This window comes from Cyanistes caeruleus, chromosome 2 (assembly GCF_971803275.1).
Source record: "Cyanistes caeruleus chromosome 2, bCyaCae1.hap1.1, whole genome shotgun sequence".
In the NCBI taxonomy this organism is placed as follows: Eukaryota; Metazoa; Chordata; class Aves; order Passeriformes; family Paridae; genus Cyanistes; species Cyanistes caeruleus.
Genome location: NC_141702.1, coordinates 102,766,159 through 102,784,661, shown reverse-complemented (window position 1 = coordinate 102,784,661; position 18,503 = coordinate 102,766,159). Strand labels below are relative to the sequence as shown.

The 18,503-nt window shown below is 41.9% G+C and overlaps 1 protein-coding gene across 18 annotated transcripts in view; it reads left to right on the top strand.

Moving 5' to 3' along the window:
• The window catches only part of TP53BP2 (tumor protein p53 binding protein 2), a 64,199-nt gene that overhangs the window by 20,990 nt on the left and 24,706 nt on the right, over positions 1 to 18,503 (top strand). For 15 of the 18 annotated variants that reach the window (XM_086878829.1, XM_086878831.1, XM_086878833.1 and 12 more), the window contains 3 exons: positions 10,844 to 10,991; positions 16,353 to 16,466; positions 17,986 to 18,065. In XM_086878829.1, the coding sequence (XP_086734955.1) occupies positions 10,844 to 10,991; positions 16,353 to 16,466; positions 17,986 to 18,065 (342 nt within the window). Of the gene's footprint in view, positions 1 to 4,721; positions 4,903 to 4,958; positions 5,244 to 10,843; positions 10,992 to 16,352; positions 16,467 to 17,985; positions 18,066 to 18,252; positions 18,487 to 18,503 lie in introns of those variants that run through there. The other 3 variants (XM_023922896.2, XM_086878841.1, XM_023922897.2) reach the window with 3 other exon arrangements.

Genomic DNA, 18,503 nt, shown 5'->3' with positions numbered 1-18,503 from the left:
GATGGTTTGTAGGAAATGCTGCCTGCACTAAAGGCAAAAAGGAACTAAAAGACTTCCATGGTGGAAGTGATTTGTCACGTGGCTGTGCAATCAGAAATAACGGGTGGATTTGGGAAGGTCATGGTGTGCCTCAGCGCTCACCATTTAGGTTGGCTGAGCTGGAGATGGTACCTATCAGATGATACCTTATCCTCTTCCTACCCTCTCTTGAGAGTTGGTAATACACAGGAATTTCTCCACCATCTTTGTGTGTTGTCACTCACTGCAAGGATTAAACTGGACTAGCAAAAATACATAATTTCCTCTGGTGATATTTAGAAGATGTAACAAGGAAGCCTCTACATTGTAACAGCAAATATGTAGGAAAGCAGGAGGGAGACTTTGAAAGCGATAAATAGGCATGTTATTGTGGTGTTTGGTCTGAAATTCCTAGTTTGGGTTGGTTTAGTTTGTTTCTCACTTGTACTGAGGGTAGATGGCTGAATAGCATCTTCTGGAATGGCAGCATAAACAAGATGTCAACCCAGCCTCTGGTGTGCTAAAATGCCTCTGAATTTACCATCGTAGTTATGCATTTTAGGGTACCAGACTGGGCAGCATGCATCATAGAACATCCCATTGTCCTGTGGCTTTTCCCACACTGGAATTAACCTGTGTGGTTAAACATGTCATTGTTTCAGATGACAGAAATGGTGTGTCCTCTGACCTACCTTTGTGTGTCATGAGTGTTTTGGTTTGGACACATAGATCTGTTTTATGGAGGTAGGACACAGGTTTTGACAGCTGTTTTCCTGGAGGAGTGACTAATACAATGTATTTTCAAAAGTGTTTGGCACAGAGCTCTGTGAAAGTTGCTGGGTCTGGAGTAAATGAGTGTTCTACGCCCTCATTTTTTCTGACTTGCTACATGATTTGTTTTGTGTTGCTATTGCATCGCAAATCTTCCGCTTTCTTTCTTTCTTTCTTTCCTTTTTTTTTTTTTTAAATACTATTTTAGATACATTAACTCACAAAAAAAGAAATTCTTCTCTTCTGCTTCCATACCCTGCCCTCCCCCATGCATGGGTGTTCCCACTAGCACAGCACCCTGGTACCAGTAAATAGAATTTAAATAATAAATGTGCTTGATGTATGGGTAGGCACTTGCTGTATGATAAATGTGACTTTGCCTCGCGTGTTCTGGTGGGCTGAGGTGGAGTTGCTTCCTGGTGTGAATGTCGATCGTCTTTTTATTGGTGAGATTATTACACATTGGCTGGAAAAGCAGAAAATGAGTGTTTTTAAATCCAGAAAGAGTTGGTGTTTTAGGCAGTGGGAGGTGTGGTGTGGGTGGGACAGGTGCCAGATCCTGTGATAGCCTGTGTTGTTTAGGTGTAGGTGGTGTTAAATATGCTTTCATCCCTGATGCACATCTATTTTTGCTTTTCTCGAGGAAGAGTTTTGTACAAAATCTTTTTTTTTGTTACCAGGAAAAACAGTTGGCTTTCTTTTCATTGGGAGAAACTACCTGCATTTTAAAGGATTGTCTAGAGATGTATAATTCTCCCAAGTCCCGAACGGGAGCACTTAGTGTGGCCCTTTTCTGGCCTCTGGCCATGTAGGAGGCTGAGAGAACCATAACGCTTATTCCCAATGCAGGGGGGATGCAAAGCTCTAGAGCAGCAAGGGCAGCTTACTTTCTTTTTTTTATTTTCCCTTATGTAGTTATTACTACTTTTTTTTTTTTCTTTTGTACAAAGACTTCCTCTGGGTTTGACGCAAGTACAGAAAATTGAGATGATTCAGGCTTAAGCTTGAGTTCATAACCCCACTCATGTTTGGATGTTGCCTTGACTTTAGGATCATTAGAACAGTCTGTGTTTTGAAACTGAAGAATGGGAGGAGGAGCAACTGGAACCCCCTGTGATTATGTTGTATAAGTTGGACTCGTACATTCCCCTTTTCTGTAGTACACATCTATTGTAAGAATTACATGGTAACATTTTTTATCTGCATGAAAATAATGTTAATTTCATTCTCCTTGTGTATGAAATGTTTATAACTTGGTGCTGAATGCAGAAGACGAGGTAGAGTCTTCTTGAAGGGGCAAATCTCCAAAGATTCAATTCTCCTTTGCTGGTTTCAGGAGGAGGAGGAGGAGCAAGCTGTAAGTGGGACACCAATACAAGCACAAACACCGTGTGAGGGCTTGATTTTCTGACAGCTTGCAGGAGTTTATGGTAAAGTGTTGCATAGTGCAAAAGCAGTGTCTGCAAGGAGCCACAAGGAAGGAAGGATTTGGGGAGAAAGGGAACAAGTATTTTGGAGTGGAAGGGAATATGTTGAAGGAGAGGAGCTACACAGATGGCAGTGATAAGGGATCTGTGAACATGCTGCTGTGTGGTATAATATGAAGAATATATTCAGGGTTTGTTTACTCTGAATTCCTGCAGTTGTTTAACTACATTGATGCAAATCCAAGTGTATTCAGGTCTGAGCAGAATGATCTATAGATGATTTGTGTTGGCAAATGTGGGTGCTCAGTAAAAAAAGGCTGTGGTTTCCTACAGGTGTTATTGAAACCAATGTATTTTATATATCTTACAGGCCAGTTTGTTTGGTTCTTATCCTTGTATTGGGTTTGTACAGCCAGGTTTTGGTGGGGGGAGGCTACAAGGGTGGCTTCTGTGAGAAACTGCCAGAAGCTTCCTCCATGTCTAGCAGAGCCAATTCCAGCCAGCTCCAAGATGGACCTGCTGCTGGCCAAGGCTAGACCAGTCAGAAATGGTGGCAGCACCTCTGGGATAATATATTTAGGAAGAAGGAAGAAACCATATTGTGCAGATGTGGTGAAGACCATGGGGAGGCAGCTGTGCCCCTGCATCACTTGGAGGTCCATGGAGATGCAGAGGTGCACCAGCAGCCCATGGAGAGAACCCACACCGGAGCAGGGACATGTCTCAGAGGAGGCTGTGGGTGAGCACTGAACCATGGTGGAAGAGGCTCCTGGAAGGGACCTTCAGACCTGTGGAGAGAGGAGCCCATGCTGGAGTAGGTTTCCTGGTAGGACCTGTGACCCTGTGGGAGGCTCACACTGTGCCTCTGAAACGCTGCACCGTGCGGAAGAGTGACCTGCCCTTGTAGCAGCTTGTGGAGAGCTGTTACCCCTGAGGGGGACTGAACTGGAGAAGTTCATGGAGATCTTTATCCCATGGGATGGACCCCTCACTGGGGCAGGGGAAGGACTCCTCTCCCTGAGCAGCAGCAGGAACAACATGTGATGAACTGACCATTATCCTTATTCCCATTTCCCTGCACCGCTGTGGGGGAAGAGCTAGAGCTGGAAAGGTGGGGGAAAGGTCTTGCTGTACTTCTTATCCTGCTCTGAGTTTTTTAGTCATAAATCCAGTTAATATCTCTAATTTGAATCTCTTTTGCCTGTGACTTCTGGGGAGTGATCTGCAGCTTCTTATCTCAACATATGATTCCTTCATTATGTTTTGTCTCCCTCATTCAGTTGTGGAGGGGGTTGGTGATAAGAGAGGCTTTGGTGGTTGCCTGGCATCCAGCCAGGGTCAACCTACTACACACTTTCAAGGTTTTTTTGTGTTTTTTTTCCCTAGTAAATGCTGATGTTGCAATAGATACTTGCAGTGCAAAAGTATGGGTGGCTTTAAAAGCCACCTTTGTCTGAGATTTTCTAGCCTTGTGTGGTACGTGGTAGCTCAGCCAAGGAATGGGGAGTTAGGTTGCTCCTGTGCTGAGTGTTCATTTAAAATAGTGAGCTATATTTGCATAGACCTTTCTGGTGTCTGGCTTGTGGGAGGACTTCTGCTTTCTTGTGTATGAAAATGCCTGAAGAAAAATGTCAAGTTGGAAAACGTAGCTTGGGTTCAAAGTAAAAGTTTTTGTTTGGAAAGCTCTCTTAAAAGACTGTCTGCATAATGCTCTGCTGAAAGAAGGGGGGATGTAGGTCAGGAATCCTGTGTTTACCAGTCCTGAGCTATGCCTGATAGACTTCACAAAATCAAAATTGCTAATCTAAGATAATGATTTTCTACAAGATTTGGCAGGAAGATCGTTATTGCATATTCCTCATTAGTAAGTCTGAACTGCACTGTGAGTTCTGCTGTTGAAATTGCAGTCCATGAAGTAGAATGAGAGCGAACGTCCATCCATTAATTTCAGACAGTAACAATACTTGGCCAAAACTTGGGCTGTTTCCCTTGCAGCTCTTCAGATTCCCATTGTGATGATTCAGATGCCTGATAGTGAGATGTAATGTGGCATTTGTGTTATAGCCTTTGCCCAGTTGAACTAGCATATACCATAAGCAGATGGCTTTCATTCTGTTCTCTCTACAGTAAGGATAAAAGAGAGGAGGAAAAAAAGGAAAGGGAAAGCTTCCTCTTTGCTGCTTCCAGCTCATTTTCTCCCATGCCCTCCTCAAAGTGCACATAGATGTGTGTTGTATTTTAAGTCCTGGAAAAAAATTGACATTTTTGCTAAAGATAAAATACAAATGCATAACAAACCTATCATTTAAATAATCTGTACAAGTAGAAAGTACCATGCCATTTAGAGTAAAGGCTCGGTCTCGTTTTCTGCTGTGATACAATGAAAAGGGAAAAAGGCTGTGCTTTATATAGACTGGGAATTATATGAGCAATCTCATGGTGCTTCCTACTGTACTCCACCTACCTTGCATCATAACTTCCTTTCTCGTATTTATGGCCCAAAGCCAGTGCAAAATAAACGGAGTAGTGTGTGCGGAGGGTGAGATGGCAGGAGCTGAACTCCATGTGTTTGGGTGTGTCTGGAGGCAAATACTAAACTTTACTCTGCATTTCTGTTGAACCCTTTTTGCATGGCTGACTATGAAAAGGATCAGGGATAGCAGTCATCCCCTGTGCCTGTCTTCTAGTAAGTCTATTATTATCTTTTGCTTACCTTAATCTTTTGCTTACCTTAATCTTTAGGCACATTAAGTGAGGATGTTGCCTCCTGAAGGATGGTTTTCAGGTTCTGAGGGACTTCACGCAGAAGAATCACTGAATTACTTTATTGTGGTATATTTTGCACTGAATGGAGAGCTGTAACTGTGCACCAGTTGTGACTGCTGCTTATCAGAACAGGAAAATGTGCTGTTGTGCAGGCTGTCTTCTGCTGTTTAGAAAGTTGCATCAAGTCAGCAAAAATATCTGTTTTAGCCACTGATTTCTTTGTAGCCATCTGGGAAGGTGCAGTGTCGTTGCTCCTACTAGGTAAGATGCAAGACTTAAATTTAAAACTCTTTGTGTGGAGGGGTTTTGTATTTATCAGGGAAGACTTAGTAGTAGTTTAAGCTGTGGGTGAAAGCAGTTATTTCTCATTTCTGTCACCTGCACTTGAAATGTGATAGTTAATGTGTTCTAAAATTTCTATGTTGCTAGTTTTTCATCTAACTAAAAGTAGCTTCTAAAATTACATTTTAGTTCAGGATGTAAATTCATAGAAACTGTTGAGGTTTGAAAAGACCTGAAGAGCGACTTCGAATGCCTCCTTAAAAAAGAGAGCCGAGAAAATTTGTTATGCAAGCTAAAACCACTACTTAGCTGTGTTATAGAAATATAAAAACCTGCAACACAGTGGTTGAAGGGATTAGGTTTCGGTCTGAAATGCAGCTTATACAGAATGTGGTACAGAATTATATTATTGGCTCTGATGCAAGGTAACAAAATGAATCAAATTTTCCAGAGGTAGTATGCTTGTTTGGCTATCAAATAATGGGACTGGCTCTGTTATTGCCTTCTTGTATGCCTCAGTTTCCCTGCCTGTAAAGTAGGAAACTGCTTGCTTGTGTCATGACTTCCTGGTTGTGAAGTGCTTTGAAGCTGAAGAATACTGTGTGAATAGATGCCACAGTTTGTATTGTGTCGTGCATGCTGTGCAGGAAGCCTCCATAAAGTTAGGAGTTCAGACAGTAGTGAAAAACAGGGCTGTTCTTTTTTTAATATATTCTCTTCTTGGTTGTATTTTGTAAGGGACTGAGTTTTGCTGATTGCTGCCCATTGCTGACGTTTTATGACCTGAATGAAATCTTTCCCTAGAAATGTGGGGAGGGGGGAAATCTGTCCCTTTTAACTCCGATAGTTTCAAGAATTAATTAAATGTATTTTAATGTACATCATGCCCCATATGAGGGTGTTGTCCTGAATATTTGAATCTTGAATACTATTAGTGTATTAGTTACAAAGTATTCAACTGAGCACTTTTAATACCGAAGATGTGTGACATCAGCTTCATAATAACTAAGGAGTAAGAGAAGTCTGATCCTTGCAGAAACACCATCAAAGCTGAAAAGCAAATTGCATTTCTATTTCCCCCCCCTCCCCTTTAATCAATAATTGAGGCCTTCTGATCTAAGGAGTAGAGTGATACAAGGCCTTTGATGTGAAATGAGATCTTGTTGGATGGATGTGAATTATAAGACATGTGTTTACTCAGGTTAGTTTTAGGAAATGAATTCTTCTGGGTTTGGATTTTTTATTATTTTGTTTTGAGTTTTTGTTTTGTGTGGCAACACAGCAGGAGCCAAAATAAAGTGTGGTCATAGCCTAGCACTTTTACAGAGTTAACCATTATTAAATATTTTACTTTCAGTTGAAAATGTATTTGCAGACGTTGAGACCTTTTGTATTTAATATTGGTGTAATTGTATGAAATGGTCCCACTGATGAGCTCAGCGATGAATGGGTCAGATTTGCAGGCAAATGTCAGGCTGTTTGGGATGATGTACAGAAGAGAAGTTGGAGGATTATAAAATGGCCTGTGACTTGATTTAATTGATGCCCTCTTCGCTCCTTCTGTTTGGTTGCTTTCCTTGCTATGCTCCCTTCCTGTTCCTGGGTGTGTTACAGTCCTGACTTAGGCTGTAGTTAGAGCTCATTCATAAATAATACGAGTTGAATCAAAATTATAAATTTTGTACTGAGGATACTCAAAGTTGTTCTTCACAGCAGTATGTATTTTTTTTAATATTTGTGGCTTAAGTGGCAGGCTTTTTTGAGACATGAGGTCCCTTTATATTCAGTACTCTGCTTTTCCATCCAGTTGTTTGTAAGTCAAACACTGCAGTCATTCCTTGCAAAAACTGTCCCTTGCTTTAGCTCGTGTGACCTTGGTCTTCTCTCTGATGTCCTTGGTGCAGCCGATCGAACTGCCTCATTTGGTGGCTCCATAACTGCAAACTTCTGTTTTCTAAGCTGGAGCAGAGTCAGCTGGAATCTGTGATGTGATTTTTAAAAGGAACTGCTTCAGTAGATACACAACACCTCTGTTTTCTCCCAAGTGTGCCAAAGTACTGCAGTGCTTTTGTATTTTAAAGCTTTTCAGTACCTATAGTGAGCATATCTGTGGGCTAGGAAAAGGGAGGGAAATCTTTTTGTTTAGAACTTACTTAGGGATCTGAGTCCTGTTCAAAAAATGCTCGGTGCTGGGCATTCCTAAAACTCAGTCTTTGAAAGTCTAGAGGAAAAAACCCTCATCCAAGGCTATATAGAATTTTCAGATGTTTCAATAATTGTTTTCATGCTATCTTTAAAAAAAAGTACAAGGTCTGACTGAAATTTGTCTTTCCATTTGCTTTTTTTAAAATCAAGTCCTTCATTTATGCCGAAGTTTCAGTTTCAGTTTGAAACTGAATGTTTTGCATGTTGGGTTTGGTTTTTTCCCCTTTGAAATTGCTGGATGTTTGTATACAACTGTCCTAATAGCTTCAATTTCAGGGAGGAGCAAGAAACTGTTTTGTGCTCCAGGTGGGTGTAGGGACTCCAGCTTCTGAACAAAGTGTCAGGAGAGTACTCACTTCCATTGTTTGTTGCCACACAGCAATAAAACAGTGATATGAACTAACTGGCAGGGTGGTTAATGAATGGCACAGTTGAACCATTCCCAGGGGAAGCATGAGTGAATCCCTGGGATCCCATTTTGAGGTGGTGCAGGCCACAGCAGCCACCAAGGGTGATGGGCAGCCCCAAGAAGCCACAGTAGGTGTTCATTCACGTCGGGTTCTTCACCTTTCCCACTCCTCTCTGGGAAGAGGTGTCTCTGTGATGGACACTCTCTGGTCAGCTTGCCTTTGGCTCCAGTGTGCCCAGGTGGGCAGCAGGGTACCCCGGGAGGCCTCGCAGGCCAGCAGGCAGTGGTGACAAATGTGACACTGTTCGGTGCGAGAGGAGTGCAGCTACTTAGAGAACTTGGACGTCTCAGCATTGCCCCTGGAGCTGAAGGGAAGCAGGATGAGGTAAGATCAGTATCATAACATTTTAGTTGCTTTAGATTCTAAGGACTTAGGGTTTTTTTTGGAATTTGCAGTTTGGTTGCTTTTCCTTTCCTTAGTTCCTAGAATATGTGGACTAGAGGTAATGCAGACACTCCCAAGTCCCAGAAATGGCCCCCACAGAGCAGGTTTGAGTGCTCTTGGCTTAATGTATTAGTAATTATCCTGAGCATTGTGGATAGAAATGGCAACTCGTGATCCTTCCTGTGTAGTTGTCTGTATTGCTAAATCCTGAGGATTAACAACTGGATATAGGCAGGCACACTGAAGGGTGAACAGCCGTGCTAGGGTCAAATTAGGTCTGCTTTGTGTATAATGCCATGGTTTTTATAATTTTCTCTTAATTCCCATCTGTGAGCTCATCTTTTAAATTAACAAATGTTATTGCAGACGCACAGCCTGCGCCATTTAGTGGTGTTCTGAATACAAGGTTGTACAGCATTAAATGTGAAGGGTTGGTATGTTTTACACACCTACATAACCCTGCTGTAAGTCTATTTGGGAACTTCTTCTTTATTTTATACTCTTCTGCCCCAGTAATCGTGATTGAGATATTCTTACCTGGCTGCACCTGACATCCTTCACTGTCAGGCTCCTTTAGGGGAGTCAGAGACACTGCATCTGAAAGGTAGCATGTTCTGTGACAAAAGATATTAAAGCCAAGTGTCAGAGTTCCTGCTTGGAAAGCTTTGTCTCTTAATTTAGGTCACTACCTCCTTGTACTGTAGGCAGCAGAGCCAGTTGTGCTCATCTTCACTATATAATAAGTGTGTGGTAAACCGATCTTACCTACCTCCACATCCTCTCTCCTGGCTTCCTTCTTTACAAGCTCCAAGTTTGGCTTTTTTGTTTGGTTTTCTTGTTGAGATTTTTTTTTGTTTTGTTTTTTTCCCCCCTCCCATAAAGTGACAAGGAAATGGGTGGGGAAATGTAGCCATCAGTCAGCTTTGAGCTTGCTTTCAGCAGGCATTTTCCTCTCTGTGAATATTTGTAGAAGATGTTCGGGAATTTATCAGAAATCCTTGTCTTGGCCAGCTGGGCAAAACCAGTGGTCAGAAGTTCTGTGCTCTTGGTGCATTGGCAGGGCCCAAAAAAACACTGTTTCCAAGTGTTGATACTGCCAGGAGTGGACCAAAACTTGCACTCTGTGTAACAAGGTGTGCAGAGTCTGTAATGTTTTTGTCAAAAGCTTTTAAAAGAGTAAAGGCAGCCTCTCTCATAGGGTTGAAGGAGATCTTGGCACTCAAAAGAGCCCTGGAAAGGCTTTAGAGACATCAGGAATGTGCATGTGCATGGTTGTGTTCTGTGAGAATCCCCAACAGAGGATTCCTAAAGCTGTGAAACAGATGGGGCTAAATTTCACTTTGCAAAGGCATAAAAAACTCAAATTCCATAGTATTTACACAAAATCACACAAGTACTGCATGTGATAATGGTTTTGTTACTTTTTAAAAATTATTATTTAAACTTATTTAGAAGGTTATTTATACCTCTCTTCCCTTGTTTGATTTGGCCTCGTTTTCCTCCTTTTTGACCTCTTAAACTGTTGCTGCTGAGGATGTATATCCCTTTCACCCTGTAGAAATGAGGACAGGCAAGGATTTATGTCTTTCCTTGAGAAAACACCTTTTCCATCTGTTTGAAAAATCCTGAATTGTATAGGTTGCTGTTGCTTGAAATCCTTAGCAGAGTAATTGCTTTCTGGAGATATTTGACTGATTTTTGTGTTGCTGGAAGCCATGTGTCTAATAGCCAGTTGAGACTGAAGCTGAGACTTGGTCTCAAGAGAATTGACATTAATTTTTAGCTAGCAGCTAAACTTTGATAGCAGTTTAATATTAATAGCATGTAGCAGGATGGTGCTCAGAGGCAGCCATCATCAACGTTTTCTATCAAATATGGCAACTAATTTTTTAGAGTGCTCGTTTAATAGTTGTGGCAGGAAAGATGTGAGCAAGAACAACATCTGTGTGGTGTGTATAAACAGAAAAACCAAGGATTGAGGATCCTTTTCCAGCTGTGAAGAAGAAGCCAAGTAAAATGTCCTTGGTTTCCTGGGAATGGGGTTTGGGGGGTGACAAAGGGCAGAGCAAGTTGTCATGTGTTTCATTTTGATGAAATATGTTACAGAAATGCAAATTGTCTTTCCACTTCACTGCCTATGTAGTAAGCTCTGGTCTTTTTTATACCAGATGTAATTACCATTGTTTTTCACTCCTGCTGAACTCTAGTTGACTGTTTCTCCTGCTGTCAAATGATTGCAGGATACATATGCACATAGTAAGGAGGGAGGAGTTTTGGCACATCACCTGAAGAGAGAAGGAAGGAGCACCAGGTCCAGATTTAAAACTGAGTAATCCTCTAGCAATGTAATTTAGTTGAACAGGGGATTACTTCTGTAGTAATTCTGTCTCTCTTGCTTATACCTTAAAGAAATTTGGGGTTGTTTAGAAAATTTAGAAAATGCGTTTAATGAGCAGGTTGTGACTCCGAGGTGCAGTCTGCTTTGTGTTGGAAAGTAACGTGTGCTTTTGTCTTTTGCAGATGTTTCTGACCGTGTACCTCAGTAACAACGAGCAGCACTTCACTGAGGTGCCAGTCACCCCTGAGACAACCTGCAGAGATGTGGTGGAGCTGTGCAAGGAGCCCGGGGAGACCGAGTGCCACCTTGCTGAGGTGTGGTGTGGCTCAGGTAGGTCAGGCTGGCAGCTGATGAAATACTGGGCATTGTCTGCTCCTGAAAAAGTAGCACGTGGAGACCTGACAGTTGTGATCCTGTCCCAGAGAGTTTCTCCATTACCATTTCATTGGTTTCTTCATCAGACTGACTGTATGTTAACACACCTGAAAGAATGTTCACACATGTAAAATTGGGTTACAAGCAAAAGTGAGCTTAAGCATGCAGATGTTCTTGTGTCTGTGCAGCCTTTCTGTGACTTGGATGAGCCTGAGGGATGTGAGAGAGTTTTTTTCTCTTCCTCCTCCTCCCCATGGCGGGATCCCCTCAAGCCTTTATGGGTGTTTTGAAATACTATGTATTAGTAGTTCTATGACTAGTTCAAAATAATTTCTTTAACCCCACAGCCATTTTCACTTGCAGTGGCAAAATAAAGCTTCCTTTTTCTGATGACACCTTCAGTGTTGCCAATTGCATTGAGTGTGGATGGGAAGGAGTTAGCAGAAGCAGTGGGAGTTACCTGTTGTGAAGTGCTCTAAAAACAGTGAGTGACAGGGAGGATGGAGAAGCTACTTTTGACTGTCCTTTCAAGCCTGTGGAAAAGGGGTTTGTGCATGTGGCTCATTGTAATTTTTTTTTCTTTTTCTATGTTCTTCTGATCTTGGGAGTTCAAATCTCCCTAACTTGCTGTGCTCCACTGGAACTGGAGACTATATCAACAAATAACACCTGAAATATTACTAATGTCTCATGGTTTAAATGGGAAAGGGCTCTGGACTATCTCCTGTCTCCATGGTGCTCATTAGATACTGGGAGCCATCCAGAGGCATAAGATAGATGAATCCCTGACAGGATTTTGAGTAATGAAAAATAATCGTCTGAGCCAACCTTTTGAGATGCTTCAACAAGATTATAAAAGAATCAGATGATAAGGGCTTACATTTCTGTCTTCCTCTGCTGTTATCTCAGGCTCACATCTGTTCAAGGAAGTCTTTGGTGAGATGGATGTTTGTTTAATGCTATGAGATACCTGAGTTATCTCTGGATATTTACTCACTTCTGACAGAGATGTAATGTTTCTGATATTTCTAAGTCTAAAATATGGAACAGATTTTTTTCTTCTCCTAAGAAAGATAAAGAAGATTTGCTTCATAAATGATAAAATAAAATCAGCAATTCATCATGGAAAGAGATCTTTTAAGAATGTATTTTAATTGTACATCTGTGTCTAAATTAACACAATATTGAAGTCTACAGTGAAAGAGAAGTAAAATAAAGGTATAGGTAAAACTGCTGAATCTATAGATAGCCTTAGTGCCCACACCCTGTTAAAGAGCACAAGTGGTTGCGGTGAGGAGAGCAGGGTTCTCCTGTTGGTACTGAAATTGGATCTGTGCTAGAGTGGGCAGCTCCTCTCATGTTTCCTGAACCTGGATTCTTGCTTGGCTTTTGAGGTGGTGATGTAGAGTGTGCTAGAAAGGGCAGTGAGATTGTCCTGAAATCTAAGGAGGGCACCTATACTAAGAGGCAAGTGAAGTCTACCAGTGCTTAGTGTCCAAATGTTCTTTTAGCTGAAAAGTGAGCTTCTGAGGGGGACAATACAATATGTGTTCTATTCATATAATGAAATTATCAGCCTCTCTGCTAGCCAAGGAGGTGTAAGAAAATAATCTCAGCACAGGAACATAAAGTAAGCAGAGAACTTTTTCTGAGTTTAATCTTTGCAGAGACATCATGAGAGACACAAGAACAGATATCCAAATGTTGCTTGGGCAGCTGTTGTTGTAAGACAAAAAAAACCTTCGTCCATTTTTACAGTGAAAACCTTGGCAAGATCATTGAGCCCAGCCTTTGACCGAGCACCACTGTGCCGACCAGAACGTGGCACTAAGTGCTGTGTCCACTTTTCTCTTGAACATTTCCAGGGCTAGTGACTCCACCACCTCCCTTGGCGTAGCCTGCTCAAATGCTTAACCAACCTTTCAACAAAGAAATCCTTCCTTGTGTCCAGCCTCCCCTGATGCAGTTTGAGGCTCTTTCCTCTGGTTTGTGTTACTTGTTGGAGGAGAGACCAATCCCCACCTGGCTGTCCTTTCAAGCAGTTGTGGAGAGTGATAAGGTGTCCCCTGAGCCTCCTGTCCAGGCTGAACACCCCCAGCTCCCCCAGCTGCTCCCCATCAGGCTTGTGCTCCAGACCCTTACCCAGCCCCACTGCCCTTCTCTGGAGTCTCTCCAGCCCCTCAGTGTTTGCTGTGGTGAGGGGCCCAGAACTGGACACAGCACTCGAGGTGTGGCCTCACCACTGCCCAGTACAGGGGGACAGTCACTGCCCCAGTCCTGCTGGCCTCATTATTGCTGATACAGGCCAGGGTGTCAGTGGCCTACTTGGACACCCTGGCTCATGTTCAGCTGCTGTTGACCAGCACCCCCAGGTCCTTTTCCACTGGGCAGCTTTCCAGCCACTCTGCTCCCAGCCTGTAGCACAGCCTGGGCTTGTTGTGACCCAAGGGCAGGGCTCAGCAACTGGCCTTGCTGAAGTTCCAAATGCTGTTCCCAAATGTACTTGTTAACAAAATTGCAGCTAGCTCAATAGCATTAAAAACTTTAAGTACTGGATTCATGCATGTTGCTTTGGATGAGATATATCTTAGGCACCTGTGTAGCATCTAGTAACAAGCATTTGCAACATGTTTTCGTGTATATTCTGGATTTTTTTTTTCCTTGGTGAGGGGAGGAGGCAGCAGGGGAGAGAAATACTTTTAGCTTTTTGCTAATCTCATTTTAGATGTCAGCAAAGTTTTCCATCTTGTTCTGCCAGGATTAGCCATGATTTCTGTTTTGTTTGCATATTACACTGAACAAATTCAACTGCTTTAAAACAAACATGTGCAGGACAGCTGACCTCTGGGGGTAGAAACAAAAGATTTGTGCTGGAAAATGACTTCTCAGACGCCAATTATCGGGATCCTTCTTACATCGCTTGTTTCTTTTTCTGACACTTGCTCAGGAATTTTAGCTTCTATTGTCAGACCTTATTAAGCCTACTTTGAATGACTGCTGCAAGTGTGCTTGAGTCACTTTGCTCTCTGAAGGGGGCAAGTTTACTGCTCTCTAGTTTTGCTTGAAATTTGGTGAATATCAGAGCAAAATTTCTTGACCTTCCTATTATTTTCAGAATTCTGTTAAGCCGTTACCTTGCCTGCTGTGAAAAGCAGTCAAAAGGAGTGCATGTATAAAGATCTCCTTTTTTTTCCCTCTGAGACAGATGGGGGAAAAAAAAAAAAACCAAGAAGAACTGATTGTCCATTCTTCTTGAGCTTTCCAAATGTACATTTGTTTGGTATTTGAAAATCTCTTTGACCTTCCTTTGAAGCCAGTGAGTGGTATTGACAGAATCCTTGTGTAAAGGGCATCTCCCTTGATTATAGAGTTTCAGCTGAAGTATTGCTGAGCTGCTAGAAATCTGCCTCATAAGCCTGCTGTATAGCCTTTAAGACAAAAATCTGCCAATGGTACTGTTGATTTGTTGTTGTTGTTTTTTGCCTTTTTTTTCTTGAATTAAGGTTTAGCAGATGAGGAATGTTTTTTGCTGTCTAGACAACTGCCAAGAGACGGCTTTTTCTGTAACAGTGACCTACTTGCTTATTCTGTAAAGCTAATCTCTTTTGACAGTGACTCCAGAAATTCTCCTTCCTAGATTGCTTGAGCACAGCTGCAGCATTTTCATTTAAAGAAACACTTTTATGTTGAAAAGAGCTTTTCACATACTGAAAACATGTTAGCAGCTCCTTTTTCTTATGAAACTGAAAACATTTATACTTAATGCCAACAATTTTTCCCGCTGAAAAGATTATTTTGTATTAAGATAGTGACTTTTTGAAAGACTTTATTGAATATGAATGAACTACTCTGATTCCTTTTTTCTATTTTTCCCTCTCCTCAATTAAAAAAGTGAAAGGAAACCGCCAACAAAAGCAATGTCAGGAAAAATGAAACTGGTGCAAAAATGGTGGTATTTAATTTCATTCTTTGTCTGCTCGTCTTATTTCTCAGGCCAGGAACAATATTTTCTGCTTGTCTGGCATCCAGCACAAATGGGTCCAACATGATCATGAGACCCAATGCTGTTAGAAGATACTGTGACAATATCCTGACTGTGGAAATTCACTACTGTGATACACTGACCACATTGTTGCCATCACATTTAAAATAGGCAGAGAAAAAAAAAATGGTAAAATGACTAGAGTAACAAAAGAAACTGATTCTATGTAAAGATTTAGAGGCCAATAAGTAATTCTGGTTATATTCTGGCTGTGAGTGCCTGGCTGTGACGTATGTAAATTTTTAAAGAATGGTAATACAGAAAGGGAGGAGTACTGGTAGATTTAGACTCTCGCTGTGTTTTTCTATTATCAAAAGGCAGCAGGTAGGGCATAAAAATTACTTATATGCCTGAATCCTGAGCTTGGGAATAAAAGCTGGGAAAGAAATTCAGTGGAACTTGTGCATGTAACATTTTCATCTCAGTCATTTGAAAGGAAATGGCAAGTTCTTACTGGGCTCACTTTTCACTGTCTGATCCTTTTTAAACTTTGAGCTGTAAATCCAAAGTAGTTCAGCTTTTCAAGGTTTATCAGAAATAGGGCTTTCAAAATGCATCTTGTCTGAACTTCATGAAATTTGCTGTCCAGGACAATGAGCTGGATCTGTGTCTGACAGGAGCTCTGGGAGAACACTTGAAGTGACAGGAGCTGTGCTGGCACGCTGGGGATCTGGCCTGCTGGGTACTGCCAAGGAGCCTCTTCAGGGTGTTGAGTGCTTCTGCCTGAGCATGAATGCAAGGGCTGCCATCCAGCGTTAAGAGAAGAATTCCTCTTCCCTGAGAGTTTATCTTTGCATCTCACTTCATTCTCACGGGAATTAGGAAGTAAATGAGTCCCTGTAGGGAATTGTGGCAGCAGTGCCCTTGGGGAGAGGGTGGGAATGACTAAGGAATGAGGTGTCACAGAAGAGGAGTGGAAGGTACAACAGCACATTTCCTGCCCTGGTGAGTGGGTAAGGTGATTTACACATACAAAATGAGGGCACTAGAACTGAAAGTTCTAAATTCCCTGTTTGTTTTCCAGGGCTGTGGCAGTGCTTTAGCTTTCCCCTTCGGGGTGGACTTTGCAGGGCTGCTATTCAGAGGTGTTGGTTTAGTTTCAGAAGCAAGGAGCAATGCAGTGGCTTCTTTAGTGGAAAGTAGAAATCCCTTGGATGAGGGAAAATGCTATGTGCTAACAGGTGCTCAGGTGAAAGATGGACAGATATTTTTGGTTTGGTGTGGGCCCAAGCTATGGTGAGCTGTAGCAGTTAACTGATTTTTGACCTTTTCAGAACGTCCCATAGCTGATGGCGAGCGGATGCTGGATATTCTGCAGAGGTTTGGAATGCAGAGGAGCGAGGTGCGTTTCTTTCTCCGGCACGAGCGCTCGCCCTGCCGGGAAGCAGGTAGGTGTTGATCTCAGCTGGTTTGTTTGTTCAAGTCCTGTTGCATTCTTCAAGGTTAAGGAACCAGTGTTTGTGTGTTATTTATTAGTGCTCACAGCCAGTAGGCGTTGCAGCCCTTTTTTGTCTGACCATGAGCTAATTTTTGTAAAGGTTTCATCTTCCCTTGCCATACCTGGGAACAGTAAATCCAAACTGAAATTTCTGCTGGTTTTCTAGAGCTGGGTATCACCAAAGCATCCAAGGGCATACTGTGTTAAATATATTTTTTCCAGCAAAATATCTTGAGATCTGTGGTGTACTGATCTCTTCTTTTAAATATAATAACCAGACTGTTGCCCATAATGTAATCTGTGATTTGGGTGATTATTCACCTGGATAATACTTTACCAGGGTGATTAACTTAGCATACTTGGCAAAGATAGAGTTCTTCAAAGTTTATCCTACATATGTGTTAGTTTTAGGAATAGCATTAAATGAACTGCCTGGTGAAGTTCTCTGAGAATTTAATTCTCATTGTAAATTGAAATGTGAGACCTGTAAAGGAAATAACTTTAAGTATTTCAGGGGTTTTCTGTGTATCCCACATTCATCTCTTCAGTAGAATCTTTCACTTTTACCTTTAAATCAATCTACCAGATTCTTCTACCTCCCCTTTTTTTTGTTTTCATTGTTAATCTTCCTCAGTGTTGGAAATACTGCATTTATTAAGTGGCATTGTACCCAGCATATTTTAGAGGGCTAAGTGTATTTTGGTATTTGAAGTGTGTACTGGTGATATAATGAGTGCGTGAAAAGCTAAAGCTGTGCCATTTCTACCTGCTGAGGATCTTACAGAGCAGTTTAGTTGTCAAAATGTATTTTTTTCAAGTCCAGGCTGCTTGTAGTATTAGGATTATTGTAATTTTATTTGCCACAGCATTGCTAAGCAATGTATTTGAGTTGTACTTCTGAGTTAGTCTCACAGAAATATGGTCTTGAAATAGGAATTAAATGGGCAAGAAGGTAACAGGCATGGCTTTGTCCTGTATTACACTTATGTTCTACAGGGAAATCAGTGAGTTTGATATTGGGCATCTGAGCACTATTTGCACATAATTTGATGGGAATAAGATAGGATTCTAGTTAAGCAGCATTTTTACTGACACCATGACTGTCACAAAGAAGAAAGTGCGCTTTCAAACTGTGTATCTATAGTGCACATTTGGTAGGGGCTGACTGCCTGTTTGCCACAGGATAAATTCTGGAACAGCCAACTATTGGTTAAGCTGTTTTTTATTGGTTAAGCTGTATTTTTGAACAGACCTATACTTTAACATAAAAGTTGACATTGAACAGAAATCTCTTTAGAAAATGTGTTGTGTCATCACTTGAATTTATCTTAGTAGTAAATGCGTAAAAACAGGTGTTCAGATTCTACACCATAATGATTGTTCTGATTCTCCTTTTGTGCTGAATGCTATCTCTAAAAGAATAAGAAAGATCTTGTATTACCTTACCATCTCTGACTATTTCTATCTAGGGACTGGACAAAGGTCTCAAGATCCAGCCTTCAAAAGAAATGGTGTGAAAGTGCCTGGTGACCGAAGAATAGAGAATGGGGTAAGTGCTTGATGCAATGGCTAGCTGGATTGGGTCTGGCTGGGCTGGAGTTCATTTTCCCCCTAGCAGCCTTCCCAGTGCTGTGCTTTGCATTGGCAGCCAGAAAGGTGCTGATAACGCTCCAGAGTTTTGGCTACTGCTGAACTGGGCTGGCACAGCATCAGCACTGTCTCAACAATCCCCCCACATCAAGGGGCTGGCCGTGGGCAAGGTCCTGGGAGGGGACACAGCTAGAGCAGCTGACCCAAAGTAACCAAAGGGATATTCCATGGCATGTGGCGTCAGCTGAGATACAAAAGCCGAGGGAAGGAGGAGGAACGGGGAAACATTTGTTATTTTACCATGTTTGCCTCCTGGAGCATTTGCTCTCTATACTGAAGCCCTGCTTCCTGGGAACATCCTGGACATCGCTGTCTGATAGGTAGAGAATAAACTGTG